Here is a 24637-nt window from a genome sequence, read left to right on the forward strand (position 1 = left end):
AGAACACATCAAATTAGTTACAAGGAAGAAAAATACTTTTGGCAAATTGATTCAAGTGTTTTAGGGTGTAACTGGTAAAGGTAGATAAAGGGGAACAAGTAGGTGAAGGGCACTTTGGATTTCCAAAAGACACAAGTCAAGTTGTCAAAAGGGTAATAATCAAGGCATCATGAAATAGACGGTGAACATTAGCATGGATAGAAAGTAGGTTAATAGATGGCAAACGAAGAAAGTCAGACATTTTCAAGCTGGTAGACTGTGGTTAGTGCAGCATTGCAAGAATCCGTGCTTGAGCCTCAGCTATTTGCAATCTATATTAATGTTTAAGACAAATAGCTTTAGAGCAATATATCCAAATTTTCTATCAATTCAAAACTAAGTGGGACGGCAAATTATGAGGAAAATACAAAGAGGGAGAAAAGAGTCATAGACAGATTCAGTGAGTACTCTAATGTAATTAACAGAATATTCAATTTGTGTGTAGCAAGACTCACTAACAGAAAAGTAACAATTGTCAAGATAAATGTTTTAGTGATGTTGGTTGAGCGACGTAGGCCAGGATATGAAAGATAAAGCCTTCACAGAAGACAAACTTATGTAAAGCCTGGGGAAAAATACAGAAAAATTATTTTTGGAACCAATAACATCAATTATGAATGGGATTTATTCATGACAGTGGAGTGTTTTTATTAACGAGTTATTACATATAGGTTGAGATGGTTTTACTAATGACAGTGAAATCTGTCCAACTACTTTACCTTACTAACAAAGTGTGGAGCTGGAGGAACACAGCAGGCTAAGCAGCATCTCAGGAGCACAAAAGCTGACTTTTTGGGCCTAGACCTATCCCCTCCCTACCTCCGCACCTACACTCTCCTCTTTACCTATCATCTTTTCTCTCCATCTTCGGTCCACCTCCCCCTCTCTCCCTATTTATTCCAGTTCCCTCTCCCCATCCCCCTCTCTGAAGAAGGGTCTAGGCCTGAAACATCAGCTTTTGTGCTCCTGAGATGCTGCTTGGCCTGCTGTGTTCATCCAGCTCCACACTTTGTTATCTCGGATTCTCCAGCATCTGCAGTTCCCATTATCACTGATACTACTTTAACTTGCTTGCAGGAGGCTCAAAGTGACACAGATGGAGGCTTCGGTTAACATGAACACAGGACTGAGGAATACATATTTGACCTCATCCTCACTCAACTAACTGCTGCAGACGGGTCTGTCTATGATAGCATTAGTGGCAGTATTCATGCCAGCCTTTGTGGAGACAAAGTCCTGCTTCACATTAACCAGAACCACCATCTGTGGCTGCTCTGTGCCTCCTACCACCAAGTTAAAGCACCTGGACGAGACAGATTAAGGAGTGGCATGTCCTAGCAAGCGGAAAGATTTCTCTCAGTGACCTTTGTGGTCAAGCACCATTAAACTGCCTTTCCATTTCTCTCTCCACCCATTATCCCGAGCGTTTTTGAGCCAATTTGCATGAGTGTGTACAGGGAGGATTATGGCAGGCTAGAATTTTAACCTGTTGGTTTATGTGCGTAGAATTTAGATCTGATCCATGGTTGTAGGATTGCTTAGCTTCGTCCATCACTGGATGTTTCTGCTGTTTAGTATACAAGTAGTCCTGTTTGGAAACTTCACCGTTTTGACACCTCATTTTTCGGTATGCCTGGTGCTGCTCCTGCCATGCCCTCTTACACTCTCCATTGAACCAGGGCTCATCCCCTAGCATGATGGTAATAGTTGAGTGGGAGATATGCCAGATCATGAAGTCACAGATTGTGCCAGAGTACAATTCTGCTGCTACTGATGGCCCACAATGCCACATGGATGCCAGTCTTGAGTTGTTAGATATACCATTGTCTCCCCATTTGAAAAACAAAGGATGCAATCAATTTCACAAAAACCTAAGATAAGATCGAGATGTGGAACATCTTACGGGTTACTCAAATGGCATAGCTGATGTTCGATATTGATTCCAATATCCAAGTTGCTGGGCATTAGAGAGATCAGAGCCAAAACAACTCTGTCTCCTGGTCTCATCCTTTCTACCATTATTGAAATTCTTTGGATATAGTAAAAGTTCTGCTCTAAATGAACTGAAAATCAAACTCAAGGCAGGAGCTAATGCGCAGTATACATGGATCTTATTCACTTGCTCTCTGGTCAAGCTACCAGGAGCATTGCTGATCCTAATTTCAGCTGTAGAAAGGAAAGTTATTAAATAATACATGCTTAGACAGAGTATGTATGAGTTAAGTTAAAAATAATATGAGCTCTGTTAGTGTTTTCTAAGTACATTATGAACTACTTTATATAATTGGACGAAAATCGAGGATGAGATGTCTGGCATGTTGAGTTATAATTATGTGGGATGGTGAAGGAGGCATGCAGCACTCTATGTAGGCTTGGATAATGAAGCTGAGTTAGAGGCATATATAGGAAAGTGGCTCTTTTACACATTAAAGACAGAGTAAGTGAGGTTCAGTCAGTGGATGTTAATGGTATAGGAAAGCATCTAGCCAGATTAATTAGAACAAGGACTTAAAGAGTCTGCCTTGAGCATCCTGGCTGTAATTGAGATCTTTTTCTTGGTTAAGTTCCAGCATTTTCTGTTTCTCCCGTCAATTGTAATCAACATCATTGCAATCATCACTAAAGTGTCAAATAAGAATAAACAGAATCATGGGGTACCACATATGAATAACCTCAACCAATGATCAGATATTCCTGTTGTTGGATTTGGTCTGCAAGTAGGACAGCTTGGAGGAGGGAAACCAGTAACTGATGATGGTGGGAAAGCCGGCCAGATCTTCGGGAAATCAGCCATTTTGCCAGTGGGCTTTATACCAAAATTAGGATGCAGGACGGGGAAGGACCAGCAGCCAAGAGCTGCCAGTCAATCAAAGACAGGAAGCTCCAGACCATGAGAGTATCACAGCACATGCCTACTACTGCTGCTGGTGGTATAACAACCCCAGACTCCCAGAAGGAGACTCACCCACAGAAAACGTCAGTGGCCTTTGGGGCTATGATCTCATTGAGTGGAGGTCATGGGGAGGGGGTGTCAGATGGGAAAGTAGGGTGTTGGATCTTAAGGTGCACACCCCTTAGTGCCAAGGTCTTGTCTTATCTGCATTGGCTCACCAGTTGAGTAAGCTGACTCTTTGTCGCCCTGCCTGGAGCTAAAATAATGGCAACTCTAGAGAGATGGAAATGCATAAGCGTTCATGAATCGAGAAGGTGGGGAGGTAGTGGGGTTTGATCTGGGGTCATCCTGCTTAAGTAAATTCCTCTTCTATCACCCGGCATGACTCTTAACATTCTACCCTCAGTTTAGATTCAGCCAACATCTGGTTCCACGCATTATTCTAGACTTGTCAGCTTGTAAAACAAAAGTTGTAAGTCAGCGAAGAGATGAACTTAGCTGCCCTAATTGTCAAACTAGTCTTCAACTGAGAATGGCAATAATAGAGCCTGAGGAAAACTGAACTGCTCCGCATATCACTGGGAAAGCCTTTCCGTGCCTAGTCATATATTATGCAGAGGAAGATGATCATGTTCATGGCTGTCAGAGGCCAGTCGACACAGTTCAGGTCACTAATGCATTAGCTCCTCAGGGAATGTCCTTTGCCTAGCCTTCTTTAACTGCTTCATTAGTGAGCTTTTCCACATTATAAAGTCAGAAACAAGGTTGTATGCTAATCAAGCCAGTGCTCATGCTAGTGCTCCTCTAGTAATGAAGCAGCTCATGCCAACCTATAGCAGAAACCCTCGTTACGTACAGACTCGGATGTACAGGTCTTGGGATAGCAGCTTGTGTGGAACAGGCATCCACTGCAGCTTGTTGGCTGGGGAGAAGGTAGATCTTGGGAGCAGATGGGGCTATGATGCTAAAGGAGAGGATTCTGGGTGGCAGGGATTCACATCATTCACACAGAACCCAGAGCTGCACTCTGCTTTTGCTGGCCCCACACGTATAACAAACATCAACTTTATGAGGCCTCTTCTTTTTTCCCCATATGCTATTATTGGTCCTATCCAATATAGATATACAAGGATTCGATGACTCCCGGTTTGAATGAGATGGGATACTAATTAAATCTCTAGAAATATCACGCTGATGAATAGAAAGCAAGCAGAAATGACAACATTGAATTTACATCCACTTGGAAGGTCAAATTCCCCTGAGTAGCAGCACCCGTGTTCAGGTTCCCAACAATAACACAGGGATTGCTATTGACTAGAGGGTGAACAGATCAGTTTACATATAGCTATGAAAATATAGATGTGTGTTCTGAGATCATCTGATCCTTCAAGGCCTCCTCTCTACTTACATGTTTAAATCAAAATGTGATAGAATTAACAACACCCACATGGATGGACAGGGCCACAAACCTGAACACCTTTCAACTGATGACTGTTTCTGCCATTAGAATCAATTTCCACCCCTCCTTCACAGGTACAATGCGATTCACTAACTGCAGGATTCACGAACTGCAGGATTCACGAACTGCAGGATTCACTACAGCAACTCACCAAGATTACTTCAACAGCACCTCTCCTCCAGGGCTTCTCCCCAAAGCAGCAACACCACAGGAATGGCAAGTTGTACCCAATCCCGAAATTCCCCCCTAATATCTCTGAAAGAACACAATCACCACAAGGACGTTTGTGGTTTAAGGAGAAGACTAATTTGTTTAGAACAGCTATGATTGAGCAGTTATAACTGCAGAACAAATATATTATCTATAGATGCGAGAGATGCTGCAATATCAGTATACTGACTAATTATATCATGCAGACTGATTCATATGGTGGCAATAGGGGCTTCCAGCTGGAGTGCAAATCTTGTTGACTACAAATTGAAGTTTACGGAGCAATTAAAACCTTTGATAATACTCATTTATTTAAAACATGTCAAAACTCAGTCCAGCCAGGCACTGTATCAAAAACATTACCCAACAAAGTGGTCAATTTAAATTTGAAATAAATAAATGTTGCTTTATCGATCATGACTATAACGATCATATTACAAAACTAAGGCAAATATTCAGCACTGATATTCGTACCTTCAGGCATAGCGCAGCTAAGAATTAATTAAAAATCATGATCATGAGTCAAGTTTTTCTCCACCAGCCCTCTCCCTCTCTAATTACCTTAACCACCAGCCAAGTAACAAATGATCACTTTATTGATATTGGAGCAACACAACAACCTGTAGAAGTAACCTGTGTCAGATTAGATTTAGATGTGATCTGGTGCTCCAACCGGTCTTGGAATCTTCAGATGATTTAACAACAATTGATGTTTTTTTAGTTTCTGCTGTCATTAAATGTGCCTGCATTTAGCAGGTTTGGGCATTTTAAATAGATCAACAAGCGATAAAAATTAAAGTTGACTTGCATATCCGTTTTAAAACTGCTTGAAGACATAATACCGAATTATTTATAACAAACTACAAACGTCAGAATGAGTAGGATAGAACGAAAATTAAAATAAATTCACGCATTTGATAACAGATGTTGAGAATTTGCAGAACTGTAAATCATATTAGAACAATATCCAGGTTTTTCCACAATTCTTAACTGCTTTTTAGAGCAAATCTGTAATGGTGAAGAGCCAACTTGCATTCTTTCTAAATACCTTTTAGTTGTATCTCCTGAGAGGAATAGCTTGGAAACAGTTAGAGAAAAATGTCTGAGTAAAAGTGGCTGCAGTGAATATTTTACTCTTATTAGTCTAATTGAGTTGTTATACACTCAGCGTACCTTTGGGTCTGATTTTCCAGTTATCTTTTTCAGTAGTTCATTAAGATGGCTCCAGTTACCTTGTGAGTACCAGCCAGGTTGTTCTAACGAGGGAAGTGGCTCCCTTTCCTCATCATTAACTGTGAATAAATTAAAAGATTTTATCAAAAATATTAACATTTTACTGATTTATTTGAAATAATCAACATCTGTGTTACAGAAATAGAGTATCTTTTGTTTATACATTCCATCCCATTTATTGTTTTACTGAATACATATTTTGCAATTCCGAACAATAGCTTTTTGAACATTGCAACCAGATGTTGATCCCCTCGCAACAGTGTCACTGCAAGTGCAGCATACTGCCCTTTTTCGTAAATGACATAAATAGTTGGATGGGTAAACCGAGTAACCTTTCTTGAAGGTTTTGACTGGGGAACTCTTAGCAACCTGCAACCCACTGACGATCAGACAGCGGTGAGCACCAAACACATTTTCACTTTATCTCCCTTTTCAGTATTCTGAAGGGGCCATTTCCTCTGAGTCACACTGGTTCTCTCTTCTGTCACCTCCAACACGGTTTTACTTTCATTTAGCAGCTTTTCAAGATGATGCTGGAAATACTACATGTGCCCTTTAAATTCTTCCTATCCCACTCCTTCCAGGTGAAGTAGAGGTTTAATTGTAAATGTAGCCTCCTCTACATCAGGGAAACCAAGCGGAGGCTTGGAGACCGCTTTGTGGAGCACTTACGCGCAGTTTGTGACAAATGACGACAACTCCCAGTCTCGAACCACTTCAACTCCCCCACCCACTCCTTGGATGACATGTCCAAACTGAGTCTCCTCCAGTGCTACAATGATGCAACCCGAAAACTGGAGGAACAGCACCTCATATTCCGCCTGGGAACCCGACAACCCAATGATCTCAATGGGAACTTTACAAGCTTCAAAATCTCCCCACCCCCAAACTCATCCCACGACCAGTTCCCCCCGCTTCTCATCCCAGCCTCCTGGACCTATCCATCTTTTCTCCCACCTACACCACCGCCCCCCCACCCCTCCACCCTCCTCACTGATCAACCCCGATCCCAACTCCCTACCTACACTCACCTGTACTGGCTTCATCCCCGCCTCCTTGACCTGTCCATCTTCTCTTCAGCTACCTGCTCCACTATCCACTTTCTATCATCGCTTCCCTCTCTCCCTATTTATTTCAGAAACCCCTTCCCCTACCCCATTTCTGAAGAAGGGTCCAGACCCGAAACGTCAGCTTTCCTGCTCCTCAGATGCTGCCTGGCCTGCTGAGTTCATCCAGCTCCACACCTTGTTATCTCAGAGTCTCCAGCATCAGCAATTCTGACTATCTCTGAGATTTAATTGTTCTTAGTATATTATACAGTGGAAGTCTGATGGAATGTGATCATTATATTAAGAATTAGCCTACAATACAGGGTTCTTATGGTTCCCTTTACTGTATCTAAATCTCAATTTTTATCCAAAGGTAAAGGAGTTTTCTAATTAGATGAGGAGGAATTTCTTCTTTAAGAGAGTAAACGTATGAAATTCTTCACTGCAGAGGGCTGTTGAGGCTGGGTCATTAAGTTCATGCGAGGCTGAGACAGGCAGACTTTTGATTAGTATGGGAATCAGGGATTATGGTAAATAGCAGGAAAGTGGAGTCATTGAAAACAAGTGCACACACCAGAAGGTGTCACAGTGACCTTCATTCCAAACAGCTCAGCATGCCTTCGTTGCTGGCATTCCGTCAGGAGGGGAGCTTTCCAAAGCAAGCCACCTCTATCAGTAAGGAGCCCACAGCTGCTCCGAGGAGCAATGGAGGGTGTCCGATCCCTGGCCTGGGGTGGGGGACATTTCTAAATCTGGGTAATGGTGCACATAGATTGGTGACTGTGGTCTCTTTTACATAGGCTTCCTAAAGCCTAGTTCCAGGGACACTGAATCAGGTAAGCTCAGTCTCCTGTCTCCAGAGAGGGCTGCACGGCAGATGGATAGGGCTGGACACAGAGTGAATGTGGAGAAGGAGGAGCAGCTGAAGAAATGCTGGAGGGGAGGGAGAGCACTATCCTTTGAACATGCCTGACCTCTGCTTGTGGCTACATCAGAGGTTACACGAACAGATGCGTCTGTGACCTGTTGCGAGCATTAACATTATGGCCCAGTCTGTGTATGCATGAAGGGCCATTTTAACCTGTGTGTGAATGCACCATAACATTTACTGGATAATTAATCCGGTTAATAAACTTCTTGGGGGTTACACTAAAATTTTCTGAATTTATTGCTCTATCTGCAAAAGATTAAAGATTTTTAACTTTAATGTACTATCTTGCCACCATTTTATCAACATAGAACTAGAAAATGCACTATAATAGAAACATTACTCCTGTAGGACTGAAAGGAATGGAGTTGGAGTAGGAACAGAATGAAAGAAAATAAAGAACTGTAAAAAGGAGACGCATTTTTCCACTAGAAGGCAAAAAAAGAGCTGAAACTAGTAAAGAAAAGGAAACAGAAGGGACACACAAGAAATTAATCTCAAAATGATGAACACAACGTTATTGTGGAAGGTTAGTTTAAGATGCTTAGATGAAAGATGCAGTGCTGTTCCCGAAGCTTACATTGAGGTTCAACTAAAGAGTGCAGCGGAGGGCAGCCTGAAGCATGATGGAGAATTGAAAAGTCAGGCCACCTGAAAGTGGAGACCATGCTTGTGAACAGAACAGAACTGTCCCATAAAGCAGTCGCTCTATCTGTATTTTGTCTCCTCATTGTACAAGAAACTACGTTGTGAACAGTGAATACAGTGTATGAAATTGAAACACATCTAGGTAAATCGTTGCTTCATCTGGAAGGATTGTTTGGAACTTTGGACGGTGAGCAGAGAGAAGATAAAAGGTCAGGTGTTACACCCCCTGTTTGCATAGGAAAGTGTTGTTTGAAGGTGTTATAGACCAGGCCAGACCCCCTCAAAATATTTTTAAGAAGGTAACCTAGACCCTAAGTTTTAATTATTTTAAAGGCAGATGTGAAGTCAGTGTTCCAGGTGTGATGCCACTGGTCAAGGCACTAAGCTTCAAGCAAAACACAATTTATTTAAACACTACAGATAAAATACGAACAAAAGGTGGCAGAATTTAGAATCACTATTGGAAAACTTAACCGATTAACTGTTCTAGTATTGTAACATCCCATAAACACACACCTTAGCAAGAAGTTAAATTCAAATGCAGTAAGAACTGTCAATGCTGGAGTTAGGGACAACACAGTGTGGAGCTGGAGGAACACAGCAGGGCAGGCAGCATCAGAGGAGCAGGAAAGTTGACATTTCGGGTCATCTGAAGAAGAGTCCCCACTCGAAACATCAACTTTCCTGATCCTCTGATGCTGCCTGACCTGCTGTGTTCCTCCAGTTCCACACTGTGTTATCTCTAAATTCAAAGGTGGATTCTTACAGGCAGAAGGGAACAGCAACCGAAGAGATTTCAGAGAAAGTCAGTTTGGAATCATTTTCTGAAGTTTGCAACCCTCTGGTACTCAAAATATCTTGTGACTGCTACAGTTAATAAAAAACCAAGCTGGAAATAAACCTGAGATAACAAAGTGTGGAGCTGGATGAACACAGCAGGCCAAGCAGCATCATAGGAGCACAAGATGCTGCTTGGCCTGCTGTGTTCATCCAGCTCCACACTTTGTTATCTCTGATTCTCCAGCTTTTGCAGTTCCCATTATCTCTGGAAATAAACCTGAACTGGGAGACCTGGCCACTACCTTCCATAGTTAAACGTTTCGTCTCTAGACTCTTCAGTGCCTCTGCCTTTACAATTCCCTTCAAAAAAAATTCAAGCACAAAATAACCTTTTTAAAGTGACAGCATTGGCACAAAGGGGATGGGATGTGGAGTATGAAGATGGAGTGGTCCTTTTGGCAGTGTTGACTTAAGTTTCAGTCAATTTGCAATTTATCGTGAAGAGACATGCTCATGAGATAATCACCTCTTCAAAGCATGTAACCAGTGGTTTTAAAAAACCCACACTTCATCTTACTGAGCATCACTTCATGTGTAACAATCTATGGGGAGCATACTCCTGTGTGGGTAACTGCTTCAACTTAGCTCAAGTACTTATGCGTCTAATGAATGTAATATAATAGTTAATTGTAACAAATGCTTCAGGAACAAAAAACAGAAGTTGCTGGAAAAACTCAACAGGTCCGGCAGCTGTGGGAAAAGAAGTCAGAGTTAATGTTTCAGATTCAGTGACCCTTCCTCAGAACAAATGCCTGCTGGATTCTTCAACACAATAACATCCACATCTCGTTCCTTATGTTATGCAAGGTGACATAAGCATTAGCACATTAGATAAAACATTCTGTTTGATGCAAACTCACATTAGGAATGCTGACATCTGTGATATAGTGAGATCAGACATCCAGGGCAAAGTAGAGAGGGTAAGAATAAAGGTACTGTATTTTTTTTACAGAGGAAGCTACTATCAGAGGAGTCATGGGTGTGAGAAAGGGAACAAAAAATGAAGTAGGAATAAATCCATTCTGTTGGGCAGAAACAGGGTGAAACCTGGCAGTCTTGATATTGGATCTTGGTAAAGGGGAGCTCCACAGGGTTGGGGAACTATAAGATGGGATGCAGTGGAGGGAAGACAGTGGAGGATGTGAGGTCAGTTACTGCTCTGCAAAAAAGGGGTGGCATATTCTAGAGTTCTGAGGGAGGTGGCTGAGGAAATAGCAGAGGCTTTGGTTGTGATCTTTCAAAAGTCACTGGAGTCAGGGAAAGTCCCAGATGATTGGAAAATTGCTGTTGTAACCCCTCATTTAAGAAAGGATCAAGGCAAAAGATGGAAAATTATAGGCCGATTAGCCTAACCTCGGTTCTTGGTAAAATTCTAGAATCCATTGTTAAGGATGAGATTTCTAAATTCCTGGAAGTGCAGAGTCAGATTAGGACAAGTCAGCATGGATTTAGTAAGGGGAGGTTGTGCCTGACAATCCTGTTAGAATTCTTTGAAGAGGTAACAAGTATGTTAGACCAGGGAAACCCAGTGGATGTTATCTATCTAGTCTTCCAAAAGGCCTTTAATAAGGTGCCTCACGGGAGGCTGCTGAGCAAGGTGAAAGCCCATGGTGTTCGAGGTGAGCTACTGGCTTGGATTGAGGACTGGCTGTCTGACAGAAGGCAGAAAGTTGGGATAAGAGGCTCTTTTTTGGAATGGCAACCGGTGACAAGTGGTGTCCCGCAGGGTTCAGTGTTGGGGCCGCAGCTGTTCACCTTATGTATTAATGATCTAGATGAAGGGACCGGGGGCATTCTGGCGAAGTTTGCCGATGATACGAAGATAGGTGTACAGGCAGGTAGTACTGAGGAGGTGGGGAGGCTGCAGAAAGATTTAGGCAGTTTAGGAGTGGTCCAGGAAATGGCTGATGAAATTCAACGTGAGTAAATGCAAGGTTTTGCACTTTGGAAAAAAGAATACAGGCATGGGCTATTTTCTAAACGGTGAGAAAATTCATAAAGCAGAAGTACAAAGGGATCTGGGAGTATTGGTCCAGGATTCTCTAAAAGTTAACTTGCAGGTAAAGTCTGTGATTAAGAAAGCGAATGTAATGTCATTTATCTCAAGAGGGTTGGAATATAGAAGCAGCGATGTGCTTCTGAGACTTTATAAAGCTCTAGTTAGGCCCCATTTAGAATACTGCGTCCAATTTTGGGCCCCACACCTCAGGAAGGAAATACTGGCCCTGGAGTGTGTCCAGCAGAGATTCACACAGGTAATCCCTGGAATGGTAGGTTTAATGTATGATGAACGGCTAAGGATCTTGGGATTGTACTCATTAGAGTTTAGAAGGTTGAGGGGAGATCTAATAGAAACTTACAAGATAATGTATGACTTAGAAAGGGTGGACGCTGGGAAGCTGTTTCCGTTAGGCGGGGAGACTAGGACCCGTGGGCACAGCCTTAGAATTAGAGGGGGTAAATTTAAAACGGAAATGAGGAGACATTTCTTCAGCCAGAGAGTGGTGGGCTTGTGGAATTCATTGCCACGGAGTACAGTGGAGGCCGGGACATTGGATGCCTTCAAGGCAGAGATCGATTAATTTTTGATCTCACAAGGAATCAAGGGCTACGGGGAGAGTGCAGGGAAGTAGAGTTGAAATGCCCATCAGCCATGATTTAAATGGCAGAGTGGACTTGATGGGCCGAATGGCCTTACTTCCACTCCTATGTCTTATGGTCTTATTCTGTTCTTGTTGAGCCTGAAGTTGGGAAGGACATTTAATTAGAAATGATGATATCATACCCCACTGCCCTTCTATCTCTGGTACAATTACCTCCTTGGCACACAGATGCATGGTCAGCCTTCCTTATACATCAATTAAAGCTCTTCAATGGTGAATTAATCACCATTCAAAGGGCTTTATCCCACCTCCACTGTGATTAACTCAGCAGCACACAGGATGTCGCATTGCGGCATACATGACAAGTCAACCTGACCTGGCTGCAGGGTGAGGGCAGGGCCCCTTAATCAATGGCAATTACTTTCAGGTTGAAGCATCTGGTCATTGGGAAGGAAAGGATTGCATTCGAGCCACTCACCTGCCTTCATTTGCCATAACTACGACCCCAATTCTCCCAAATTTCATTCTGTTGGGTAGGAATGGGCTCATTGTTCCCTCCTCAGTGAGAACAACTTGTTCAGACGCACTGCTTAATATAAGAGTTACCAGCTCCTGATTAGCCAGTAATTTTTTCTCGGTGGGACATCCAATCCTATGGGTCTTAATTTCAGGAGAAGGCTCACAGGAAGCTTCACCGCTGCCTACTTGGTATGTGGTTTGGAAGGCCTGCCCATGAACAGGCAGCAGAGATTTCTCACAGGCTCTCTAGCCAGTAGGCAGGTCACCTGATACCAAAATAACATTCTGCCTAAGTGACTGATGTTCGGCAATTGGGTCCTGGTCCAGAGGAAGATCGGAGAAGTATCAGACTGTTTGCATTTACTGTCTGTAAGGTAGAGCTCAGTTTGTTAGACAACCACAATATTTCTTTCAGAAACATATATATTTCATTAAGATCGTCCCTCATTTTTATGAACTTCACAAAGCATATGGTCCATTTTCTCAGCTTCTCATCATACAACAGCGCGCTTATCCAGGAGCCAATCTAGTTAACACCAATGCAACTTCATGGTTCCTGAAATTAGACCAAAAATGTACATATATACTCTTAATATGGCCTCACCAAAGCGCTGTACAATCAAGCGAGGCTTCCTTATCTTGGTACTTCACTCATCTTGTAATCAAGGTCAACATGGTATTTGTCTTTCTAGTTGCTTGTGGCTCTGCACTTCTATGCTTCTTCTAGCAATAGATATCTCTCTCTGAAGGTTAATATTGGCACGTTTCACACTTTATAAACAAAAAAAGCCTGATTTTCCATTCTTAAAATGTAAATTTAACATTTCCCGTATTATACTCCATCCAGCACCTTATCACTTAAATTATCTGCGTTTCTTTTCGTCTTACACTCGACTTCCATTCCTATTTACCTTTGTAGCATTCACAAATATAGATCCTCTGCTCTCAGACTGTTCATTTAAGTTGTTAAATTAAGTTGTAAAAAGCTGAGGTCCCAGTCTGAACCTTGTGGCAATCCACTTGTCATAGCCTATCAACTTGAAAATGACCCACTATTCTCTGCAATCCAACTCCCATCTTTAACTAATCCTCCATCAATTTTAACATGTTGCCACCAACCCCATACGACCATATCTTGAGTAATAAACTTTTGCTCAATGAATGTCTTTTGGAAATCCAAGTATGCTACAGTGACTAGTTCCCTTTTATCCATCCTTAAAACAAACTGAATAAATTTGCCAAACGTGATTTCCTTTTCATAAATTCATGCTGAATGTGTCCGATCATTTTATGATTTTCTAAATGAATTTTGTCAACAATCTTTTCTACCTTCTGATCTGCTTTCCACATTCTAAGGAATGTGGACAATTTTGCTGATAGGTTCTACTCTTTTTTTTTGACCACACATGATTCATCTTTGACACTTTGTTTCCTCAAATTTTCTGCCTCTGTTTTTAGGCTAGGCAGTCTAATAACATTCATTTGAAGTTAGTTAACTCCTACAGCTATCTAAGTACGCTTCCACCCACACTGTTTCCTTTAAGGACTATTCCACTATCCCAGTCTGTCTGTTACATCACATCTGATGATGCACCCTTCACAATACTACTTAGTTTCTAGTTTCCATTACATCAGCCTTCATAGCCCAAAGATCATCCTGTGCCAGAGTCATCATCTCCAGCATGATACCACCACCAAGTACATCTTACCCACCCTTCTCTGCTCTTTTTTAATGTTACCACTGAGTTCTGTGTTTCTAGCTGGGATTTCCAGTCCCGGCACGTTCAGAAATACACAGCCTGCCTAAAATCAGCACAGTTTCCCTGTAGTGCAGGATAATTGGGAGAAGGTCCAACCTTTGCAGCTGTCATTGTGCTGGATTCTGACAAGGCAGGATTGGCAGAGATTGGGGTATGCTGAGGTGAGCTGGCAAGAGGAGTGGCTGGCAGAGGGGAGGGGCTTTCAGGGAAATATCAGAGCATAAGGGTTTGGAGGAGGTGTAATTGGTTGGACAGTTCGCATGGTGGAGTAGGGGGAAGTGGTAGAGGTAGGTTGGCTTAATTGTCTGCCATAGCTATGCTTTTATTTGTCAAACTTTTCCTGGGCAACTATAACTTAATGGTAGTGGAATGCTCTGAATTCTCTGATGTCAAGGTCTTTTTCAGAGAGTTCCGGACAGAGTGGAACTGTCCATCAGAATCTTCAATTTCCTAGGTAATTTCCCACGGAGTTAGCTGTAACTTGAATTGCCAGGATCCCAATGTGCAATGTCAGTCCGTGCTGCTCCATGACTGTCTGACCGTTGGAATATCTGGGCCAGTGTTCTATTTGGGGCTTAACTGGGGTCTTTTACAGTAGCATGATGATGTTCTTTGGTTTGCACTGGATCGGTGTATTGGACTGAAAAAAGGTGCGACAACAGTACATCAATTCAAAATTTAATTTCTTAATCAACCTGTGGAATACATTTTAAAAAAGCCAAAATGTACTAAATTGTGCAAGGCTGTTTGTCATTTTTTCCATGCACTTTGACTAGTGAATGAATATCTACATTCTTTATTCTGACACCAAGGTTCAGCTGCAGGTCAAACACATCATAAATACTGGCAAAGGGGGAAGAGGTTAAAAATAAGCAGATGACAACAGCTGTTTAACATCACTGTTCCTGACATGCAGCATACATGTGCTACAATATCGACAATGCAATTTGTCAGAACATTATCACAACTTTCTGATGTCGTTCAAAGTAATCAGAATTGTGAAAAGTTCAAGAATGCTGAAGATTAATCCAAGCCACATATTGACGGTTAGATAAAATTATATTGTGCAAAGAAACTATATTTGTTAAAGGGATATTCTTTGCTTCCCTATTTCTAGCTCAGGCCTACACTCAAAGACAGTGGGGATTGCTGACTGAGGACTAGACTGTTCCAGCCCTATCTTTGACTGTGTTCCTGCCAAGTGCTAGAGGCCAGTGAGAGGGCTTAATCTACTCAGTTTTTCTCAATATGTAGTGATGAACCAACTTCAAAATCAAAAATGTTTCAGCACTACGAGAAAAAACATTCTGCAATTCTAAAATCCTTACCATCAACTTTTTCTTCTCTATATTACGCTGGATTTAGTTACACTACGATCATTCCTTTGAGATAGTCCTCTACATTACTGATTGAAACTTACATTGCATCATAACACTGTACGGAAAAGCAACAGCCGTTCGAAGTTTTCTCTGGCATTCAACAGGATCATGGCTAATGCAACACTCTGCATATCCAATTTCCTGTCCTTTCCTGATAAACCCTTGATTTCCCCATTGATCAAAATTCTACCTATCTCAGCCTTAAATATACAGAAGGACTCTGCACCCACAACTCTCTGAGGCATGGAGTTCAAAATATTCACAATCCTTTGAAAAAAGAAATTCCTTCTCATCTCAGTCTTAAAGTAGTACCTCTTTATTCTGAAACTATGTCCTCTGGTCCTAGGTTCTCCCAAAACAGCTCACAGCACTACAGATGTGATGTCACCAGCACCTTATACAGATGCCGTAAGACTTCCCTACTCTTATGTGCCAATCTCCTTAAAATGAGGCCCAACATCCAATTAGAAATGCCCATAATCGGATTTTCGCAATGTCTCCACCGTTTCTGAGGGTCACTGGGCCTGAAATGTTAACTCTGATTTTTCTCTTCACAGATGCTGCCAGACTTGCTGAGTCTTCCAGCAACCTCTGTTTTTGTCCACCGTCTCTGAGTTTGTTATCGATTGAGAATATAGTACTCAAGACACTGTGAAATGTCTTCCTCTTTTCCCTATTCTAGTCTATTATTGTGCAATGAACAACTTGGAAGCCAATTAACCACGTACATCTGCAGTTTTGAAACGGATAATGTTAATCATTTACACCCATGAGACTCAGATTCTAACCTTGAACACATGACATTTGATGTCATGAGGGGGAGGCACAGCAAAAGAGATAAATACATAGAAGCAAAGAGTTTATCGTCATCATAAAAGACTAAGTGAAATGTAAAGGCAGCGAAGGAGAGAAATTTTCTTGGTGAAGGAATCTCCAATCTCCCACTAACCTTCCTGGGGAGCAAGTGTAGAGGTATGGATGGCAGATTAATGGTAATGTGATTAGAAACTATTATAACTTCCTGTTTTAACACGGTACATTGGTGTATTAAATTTCATCTTTTATTATTTGGCATGTTCACATATCTGGTTTAGCTCATCTTGTAATATCCGATTTTATTGCTTCTTCAAGTTGGGCAGCACAGTGGCTCAGTGGTAAGCATTGCTGCCTAACAGTGCCAGGGACTCAGGCTCAATGCCACACTCGGGCGACTGTCTGTGTGGAGTTTGCATGTTCTCTCCATGTCTGAGTGGGTTTCCTCTGGGTACTCTGGTTTCTTCCCACAGCCCAAAGATGTGCCAGTTAGGTGAATTAGTCATGGGAGATGCAGGGTTATTGAGACAGGGTAGATGGGGGGGGGGGGGGGCTCTGGGTGAGGAATCTTTCCAAGGGTCAGTATAGACTCAATGGTTCCAATGGCCTATTTTCATGCTGTAGGAATTCTATGAAGTTTAGTGTCTCCTGAAATTTAACTAGATTGCATCAAGTTTTTGAATGCAACTCATCAATGTAAATTAGAAGCAGCAGTGATCTCAATAAAACCAATCTGCTTTGTCACTTCTTCAAAGAAATAAGAGAGGTAAATCAAGAAGCCCATTCTTATTTTGTTATAACAATGCAAGAACTAGAGGCAGGAGTAGGCAATTCAGCCCCTTGACCCTGCTTTGCCACTGATACGGTCATGGCTCATCGCAATTGGGTCTCAACTTCACTTTTCTGCCTGCTTTCCTTTCCTCTTCAACCCATTACTAATTAAAAATCTGTCCATCTCCTCGTCAAATTTACTCAATGCCCCAACATCCATCACACTTTGGAATAGTGAATGCCACTGACTCACAAGAAGAAATTTCTTCTCATCTCTATTTTAAATTGGTTATCCCTTGTCCTAAAACTATGATCTCTCATGCCAGATTTCCCCACATGAGAACACATCCTTTCCACATCCACTTTGTCAATCCCGTTAGCATCTTATATACCTCAATTACATCTCTTTTCACTCTTCTAAAATGCAGAGAATGTCAGTCTTAACTGCTCAATATCTCTTCATAACTCAAACCCCTTCTCTCTGGAATCAACCTAGTTAACTTCCTCTGAACTGTCTCAATTACAACGCTCTTCAAGTGATGAGATCATCAGGTGCAGTCTCATTAATAACAAAAACAGAAGTTGCTGGAAAAGCTCAGCAGGTCTGGCAGCATCTGTGAAGAAAAAAAATCAGAGTTACTGTTTCGTGTCTGGTGACCCTTCCTCAGAATTGCAGTCTCATTAATGCCTCGTACAGTTGCAGCAACACTTCCCTACTCTTATACTCTATTCCTTCAGCATAAATGCCAAAATTCCATTTGTCTTCCTTATTATCTGCTGTACCTGCGTGTTAGTTTTCTGCAATTCTCGCACAGACCCAGATGCTTCTGAACTGAGGCACTCTTAAGTGTCTAAAACCTGAAAGAACAGTTCTGAGGAAGAGTCATCAGACCCAAAATGTTAACTCTGATGTTTTTTTCAGAGATGCTGCCAGATCTGCTGAGTTTTTTTCCAGTAACTTGTGTTTCTGGTCACTCTTAAGTGTCTCTCCATTTAGAGAATAAACTGTCTTTTGTTCTTCTGACCAAATGTTCTGTTGACATCCTGTCATTTGTAATCACGGTCAAATTTATTGACCAAATATATAAAATAGTTTACAAAATCCAGAAATTTGCATAGATTTTTAATTCACCTGAAATCATAAATATCACAACAAAACCACGCCCCTCCCACATCCTAAATTCATGAACACATCCATTTAATATGCAGTTTGGTCAAGAAAACCACCCTGTATACAATCTGGGAATTCCTCCTCTACAGCTTTGTGGTTAATTTGATTTGCCCAGTCTATGTGCATATTGAAATCACCCACGATCACAGATATTTCCTTATCACATGCATTTCTAATTTCCTGTTTAATGTCATTCTTGACATCACCACTGCAGTTTGAGGTCTATATATGACACCCACTAATGCTTTTTGCCCCTTGGTATTTCTCAACTCTACCTATGCAGACTCCACATTGTCACAGCTAATATCCTTTCTCACTATTGTCATAATTTCCTCTTTAACCAGCAATGCCACTCCGCCACCTTTTCCTTTTTGCCTGTCCTTCCTAAATACTGAATACCCTGGGACATTCAGTTCCCATCCCTGTCACCCTGCAGGCATGTCTCCATATCCCAATTATATCATACCCATTTACATCTATCTGTGTAATTAGTTCATCCACTTTACTGCAGATGCTACACACATGAAAGCACAAAGCCTTAAAGCTTGTCGTTTTAACAGTGTTTGTCTGCTCCTCAATTTTCTCAATAGTCCTGTTTGAATTTTGTCCTTGGTTTCTCAGTCTATCAATTTTCTTACTCCCTTTTCTAGCTTCTGTTTTTGTCCTTGCTGCCTTCTTCTCTGATACTTTCCTTAGGTTCCATCCCTTCGTATATTAGTTTAAACCAACTCCAACCACTGTAGTAAACATTCCCCACTAGGACATCAGCCCCAGTCCTGCCCAGGTGTAACCCATCCAATTTTTACAGGTCCCACCTCTCCCAGAACTGGCCCCAATACCCCAAGAATCTGAAACCCTCCCCCCACACCACCTTTACAGCCACATGTTCTTCTGATATATCCTGTTATTTCTCCTCTGACTGGCACATGGCACCGGTAGTAATCCTGAGATCACTACCTTTAAGGTCTGATGTCTCAACTTTCTTTCTAGCTCCCTGTATTCTGCCTTTAGGACCTCATCCTTTTTTTAAACCTACGTTGTTTGCACTGATGTGTACCACGACCACTGGCTGTTCACCCTCCCCTTCAGAATGTTATGTAGCCGCTCTGAGACATCCTTGTCTCTAGCGCTAACGAGGCAACGTACCATCATGTGCCTACTGTTAATTAACTGTGACAATATACTAACATCTCATTATCACACCCCTTGGCAAAAAGGGGAATTCAGACACATTCTTTCATGCAGTTCTTCAATCCAGGAGTAAAGAAACATTGAGAGATTCGAGACAGAATCATTCAAGCTTCCAAGTTTTCTGAGATGCCAAACAGTTTCTGCTGCTGAAGCCAGAACAAAAACTAGAAAGGCTGGTCTGAGAGAGCTGGCCATGCCATTCAGGTTGTTTTTTCTTAAAAAAACCCACGGCCTCCTAAGCTGTTTACTTAAGCCATCTTCAGTTGCCAGTTTTTCACCTCTGCCCTTATAACCTCTCTTCAAAAAAAAAAACCAGATTGTCACACAGGACACTGCAAAGAATTATCTTCCTTCTAAAGGATCATCCTTAAAAGCACATTCTATTTCATACACTGTACAGAAAATAAAAACTATAATTCTAGATTTTTAAAGTACATGTTGCCAATGGATTTTTAACTGAAGATTTTTAACATTTACTAAGATTCATTACTTTCATTTCAAACAGAGCCCTACATTTGTGAAATTGGATTGATTCTCCTTCAGGCAGGAGGGAAGGGCAGCAGATTAAACATTTTTTCTGGCTGCCATCAGTGGCATTCTATGAATGACAGAAGGTATGTTTATATGAAGCAATGATTCATGCTGTTCTCTTTTCCTTCTGGAATGAGAAGGAAGCTTCCATAATAATGATAAACCTTCTTATTGTGAATCAACATATGAAGTTATGACTTACTATTATGTTTACTACAGTGGTTGGAGTTGGTTTAAACTTGAGTTATTTAGATGATTACATTTTCGTATGAATTCCAAACCAGTGCTCCAATATTTTCAATTACATATGTTAATCCCATTTGTTCTCTTCATTGTTTCGGGCTTACACGTGTTGAATGAATGTAAAAAATGGTCAATGAATGTAAAAATGAAAGGCAATAACATTTTCCAATCTGGTTATTTCATCATTGAGCTTCTCACCAATCTGAGATCACTTCACAGCAGAAGCAAAGGAACCAAGTTGACTATTGCTTTGTAAAATTAAAGAAATTATACCTCAGAATCTGCAACTGCTTGCAAAGATTGATGAGATTGTTAACCGAAGTGTGAAGAGAACATTACATTCTTCAGTAAAAGGTGGGTTGGATGTTTACGCAATCCTGCCATTATATTACGTGACATGACATTTTTTTTGTACAATGGTGATGTGAAGTACAGCGAATGAAACTAATGTAAAAACGTATTGACACAGGAACACCTGAAGCATGAAATGCACTGCTAGTTAAGCTGTTCCAGTGCAGCTGCAACGCTAACAATAACTGACAATGCAGAAAGGCGCCCAACTATGTCCTGGTAACAAAAGCAGGACAAATCAAAAGCCCAAAAAGTGCCCAATTTGCCCCCTCTTAATCATCAGCAAAGTGACGAAGAACTGTTTGTCGACAGTGCTACCAAGTGGCACTCGCTGACCAGTAACAGAGACGCTCAATTTGTGTTTTGCTTAGGGCAATCAGCTCCTGGGCTTATTACTGCCATTGCCATCAAGACATCATTTAAATGAGAATGGCATCAAGGAACACGAGCAAATATTCAAGTAATTGAAAATCCAGGAGAAAACTCTCCATTGGTTAAATTCATATTAAGTATGAAGGAAGTTGGCTGTAGTTGTTGGAGGCAAATCTCCTCAGCAGCAGGACATCAGTGCTGCACTGCAGATGTTCTCTCATTCCCCCTGGGTGAGACACATGGAACCGTAAGACGCCGTCTCAAAGATATAGGTCATTTAGGAATGACATTTAGAGGAATCTCTTTAGTTAGAGGGTAGAAAATCTTTGGAATTCTCTACACCAGTGGGTGGTGGAGGCTCAGTTGTTCAGTAAGTCCGAATAAACAATAGATATCGAGATACAAAAGATACAGGGGAACAGCATAGGAAAATGATGTTGAGGTAGAAGATCAGGTATGATAAATTGAATGGCACACCAAAGGGGTTGACTTACACTTGCTCCTTTTTCCTTTGTTCCTCAGGAAGGTGTCCAAGACCTTCCTCCAGCACAATGTTAGAAGTTGTGATATACGCTTAATGGCAATGCTCAGTTCGTGCAAATCAAAAAGTCAAGATGAAGTCTGTACATCCAGAAAGACCTGACAACATTTTGGCTTGGGCTGGTAAGTGGCAAGCTACACTGGTGTCATGTGTCAGGCAATGACCATCTCCTAGACAGAATCTGACTATCTCCCCGGCATTCAACATCTATGCCATCAATATCCTGTGGGGGCAGTTTCTACAGGACAGAAACTGAATGTAAACTTATAAATACTGCGGTTAGAACAGCAGATCAGAGGCTGGAAAATTTTGAAGTGGTTAACTCACATTCTACATGCCCAACTAATCTACCATTTATGAGACAGAAGTTCGGAGCATGATGGAACATTCTCCATTTGTCTGGATGAGTGCAGCTGCAACAACATGCAAGAAGCTTGACACTGTCCTGGACAAAGCAACTGGTTGTTCAGCAACCCATCTTCCAGCATAAACAATCACACCTTCCAACGCTGGTGCTAACTGGAAATAGTGTGCACCGTCTGCAACTGGCCAGGGCTCCTTTGAGAGCAACCTCCAAACCCGCAACATCTATCTCCCAGAAGGAAAAGGTCAGTAGGTGAATAGGAACATCACTAGCTCTGTATTTCTTTCCAAGTCACACACTGCCCTGACTTGGAACGGTAGCACTGTTCTTTCACAGTTGCTGGGTTGAAATCATCACATTCCCTCCGTAACAGCTCTGTGGGTCTACCGACATCACATTGAATGCAGCAACTCGAGAGGTAGCCTCCTCAATAGCAGTTAGTAGTAGGTAGTAAATACTGGCTTGTTATGTTATCCACATTGAAATGAGTAACAACAAACTTCACAACTCGAGCAGAACCTAGATTAACTGGAAATATTCTGTCAACAAATGTTCACCAATTCAATTGGCATATGTCCAAATTTTGAGAGGTTCCTGTCAAGGAAGTCTTTATTCAAGAATTGGATGATTGCCCCTAACAAATGCCTGCTTATTGAAGAATACTCAAAGTGCATATGCCTCACCCTCTCATATGCAAACAAAGATAACTTCCACTTCAGTTTATATACCATACAGTAACAGTTAGTTTAAATCTAACAGAGTTACTGGTTGGTCCTCAAGACATCACACAAACTTTAACTTGTACATTAAATTTGATTGCAGCTTTTTACAGTTAGACAATCCATGACCATAAGTAAGATTTGGTGCAAACTATGGGTGTCATGCATTTATGAGCCTTTGGTGAAGCTGTAACCTAAAGAAACCATATTTATACATGACCTCAAATTAGTAAGCTACTGACACCTGTTATAACTCACTAGGGATAGTGTGTTATCAAACTTAGCCATTTCCCGAGACATCACAAATGTGAATATTTGAAGAAATCCCTGTATCTCCAGATTCTCCTATACTGTCGATTTCAGGTTAAAAGATTATGCACACTAGGTTTTTTCATTAACAAGAAAAAAAAACTGTTTGTTATCAAACTGTTTTTAACCAGTGGCAAAAAGACGACAAGCTGAATTGTGTAGTGCTTTTTAAAACTTCACATTCACACAGATAGGCAAACATTCAAAGACAGACATGACATAAATATTATGGGAGAACAAAGAAAAAGTCAGGCAAATGCAATTTGATAGTACCAGTTCGGGCCACTCCTCAACCCATAACAATTGGTGGTAGTTGAAAAAGAAATGCAAAGGCTATCTCTGGTCAGAATTCCCCTGAACAGGTTACACTGATTTGTCCAGGTTCTCTCTCACTGCTTCAAAGGACAACATCATTTTTCCTACTCTTAATGCGCTCCGGTGACTTGCTTTCAAACTGCAAACATCTTCTTTCATAGTTTCCTCAGTTTAAAGCAGCATTTTTATCATCTTGCCTTACTGCTGAGATTTTCCAGCAATTTCTGCTTTTTTTAAGATTAGATTAGATTCCCTACAGTGTGGAAACAGGCCCTTGGGCCCAAAAAGTCCACATTGCCCCTTGGAGCATCCCACCCAGACCCATCCTGCTATAATCCACACACGCCTGAACACTACAGGCAATTTAGCATGGCCAATCCACCTAGCCTGCACATTTTTGGGCTGTGGGAGGAAACCGGAGCACCCGGAGGAAACCCATGCAGATACGGGGAGAATGTGCAAACTCCGCACAGACAGTTGCCCGAGGCTGGAATCGAACCCGGGTCCCTGGCGCTGTGAGGCTGCAGTGCTAAACACTAAGCCAGCGCGCCGCCCTTTTGCTGGAGACATAATTAGTCTCTCTTGTGGGCAGGGATTTCAGGGACTTGGAGGTCCTGCTGGACAAGGTGATGCAGAGGTGGGACATCTGCAATCCCTAGGGCCAGCAGATGAATCCACCACACCAGAATACACCACCCTATTCCAGGTTACAAATTGGGTCAGTGCAGTCTCAGCCATCTGGAGGAATGTACAACAATGTAGAAGAAGTCAATGACTTTCTCTGCTCTGCCAATGTACCCACCTCCCACCAAGGTTCATGCTCCATCACTCTCACTAATACCTGCAACCTTTACCCTCACTTGCTGCCACCCATCCCACTACCCGATACCACTAACCTTGCATGCTGCCTGCACTGCCTGCTCACTTACTCAGGACACCTCCTGACCAGCACCACAAGGAACAGCTGCACCATCCACTTTCCTCTCCCTTAGTATCTGTCCCTCTCTCACATTCCAGAAGGAAAACAACCCACAATAGGGCAGAAAGAGTCAAGTAGACTGACACTGGCTCCTTAGCCCTTAAATGAAGGGGATAATGATAATGATAATGACACTGACTGCCCTGAATGGCTAAGTGACCATGTCCAAGCCCTAGGCTGCTACTGGAGATTGCCGTCGATTTACTGCGCCAATACCCAAGTATAGGTTAGCCCTCTTAACTTGGCTTAGGGTTGCAGACAACCCTGACAAACTTCCTATCTTCATGTCTGTATTAAACAGGATGGTGTCACAGCTGTGAGTCTGGCATCTCTGGCTGAGGAGTAAGGCACAGAAGGGCAAGGCAAAGCTAGGCAGGGAGACTGTGAAATGTCATGCGGTATTGATT

General features: G+C 41.9%; 1 protein-coding gene and 1 long non-coding RNA gene across 4 annotated transcripts in view; one reads left to right on the top strand and one right to left on the bottom strand.

Annotated features, from left to right (window-relative positions):
- The window catches only part of nt5dc1 (5'-nucleotidase domain containing 1), a 514716-nt gene that overhangs the window by 53199 nt on the left and 436880 nt on the right, over positions 1 to 24637 (bottom strand). The window contains exon 9 of the mRNA XM_048530930.2: positions 5775 to 5893. Coding sequence (XP_048386887.1) covers positions 5775 to 5893 — 119 coding nt within the window. The remainder of the gene's footprint in view (positions 1 to 5774; positions 5894 to 24637) is intronic.
- The window catches only part of LOC125452472 (uncharacterized), a 37022-nt gene continuing 28818 nt past the window's right edge, over positions 16434 to 24637 (top strand). For all 3 annotated transcript variants that reach the window (XR_009445684.1, XR_007247554.2, XR_009445685.1), the window contains exons 1-4: positions 16434 to 16532; positions 20012 to 20120; positions 20471 to 20634; positions 21526 to 21666. This is a non-coding gene — a long non-coding RNA (uncharacterized LOC125452472). The remainder of the gene's footprint in view (positions 16533 to 20011; positions 20121 to 20470; positions 20635 to 21525; positions 21667 to 24637) is intronic.

Source organism: Stegostoma tigrinum, chromosome 4, assembly GCF_030684315.1.
Source record: "Stegostoma tigrinum isolate sSteTig4 chromosome 4, sSteTig4.hap1, whole genome shotgun sequence".
Classification (NCBI taxonomy): Eukaryota; Metazoa; Chordata; class Chondrichthyes; order Orectolobiformes; family Stegostomatidae; genus Stegostoma; species Stegostoma tigrinum.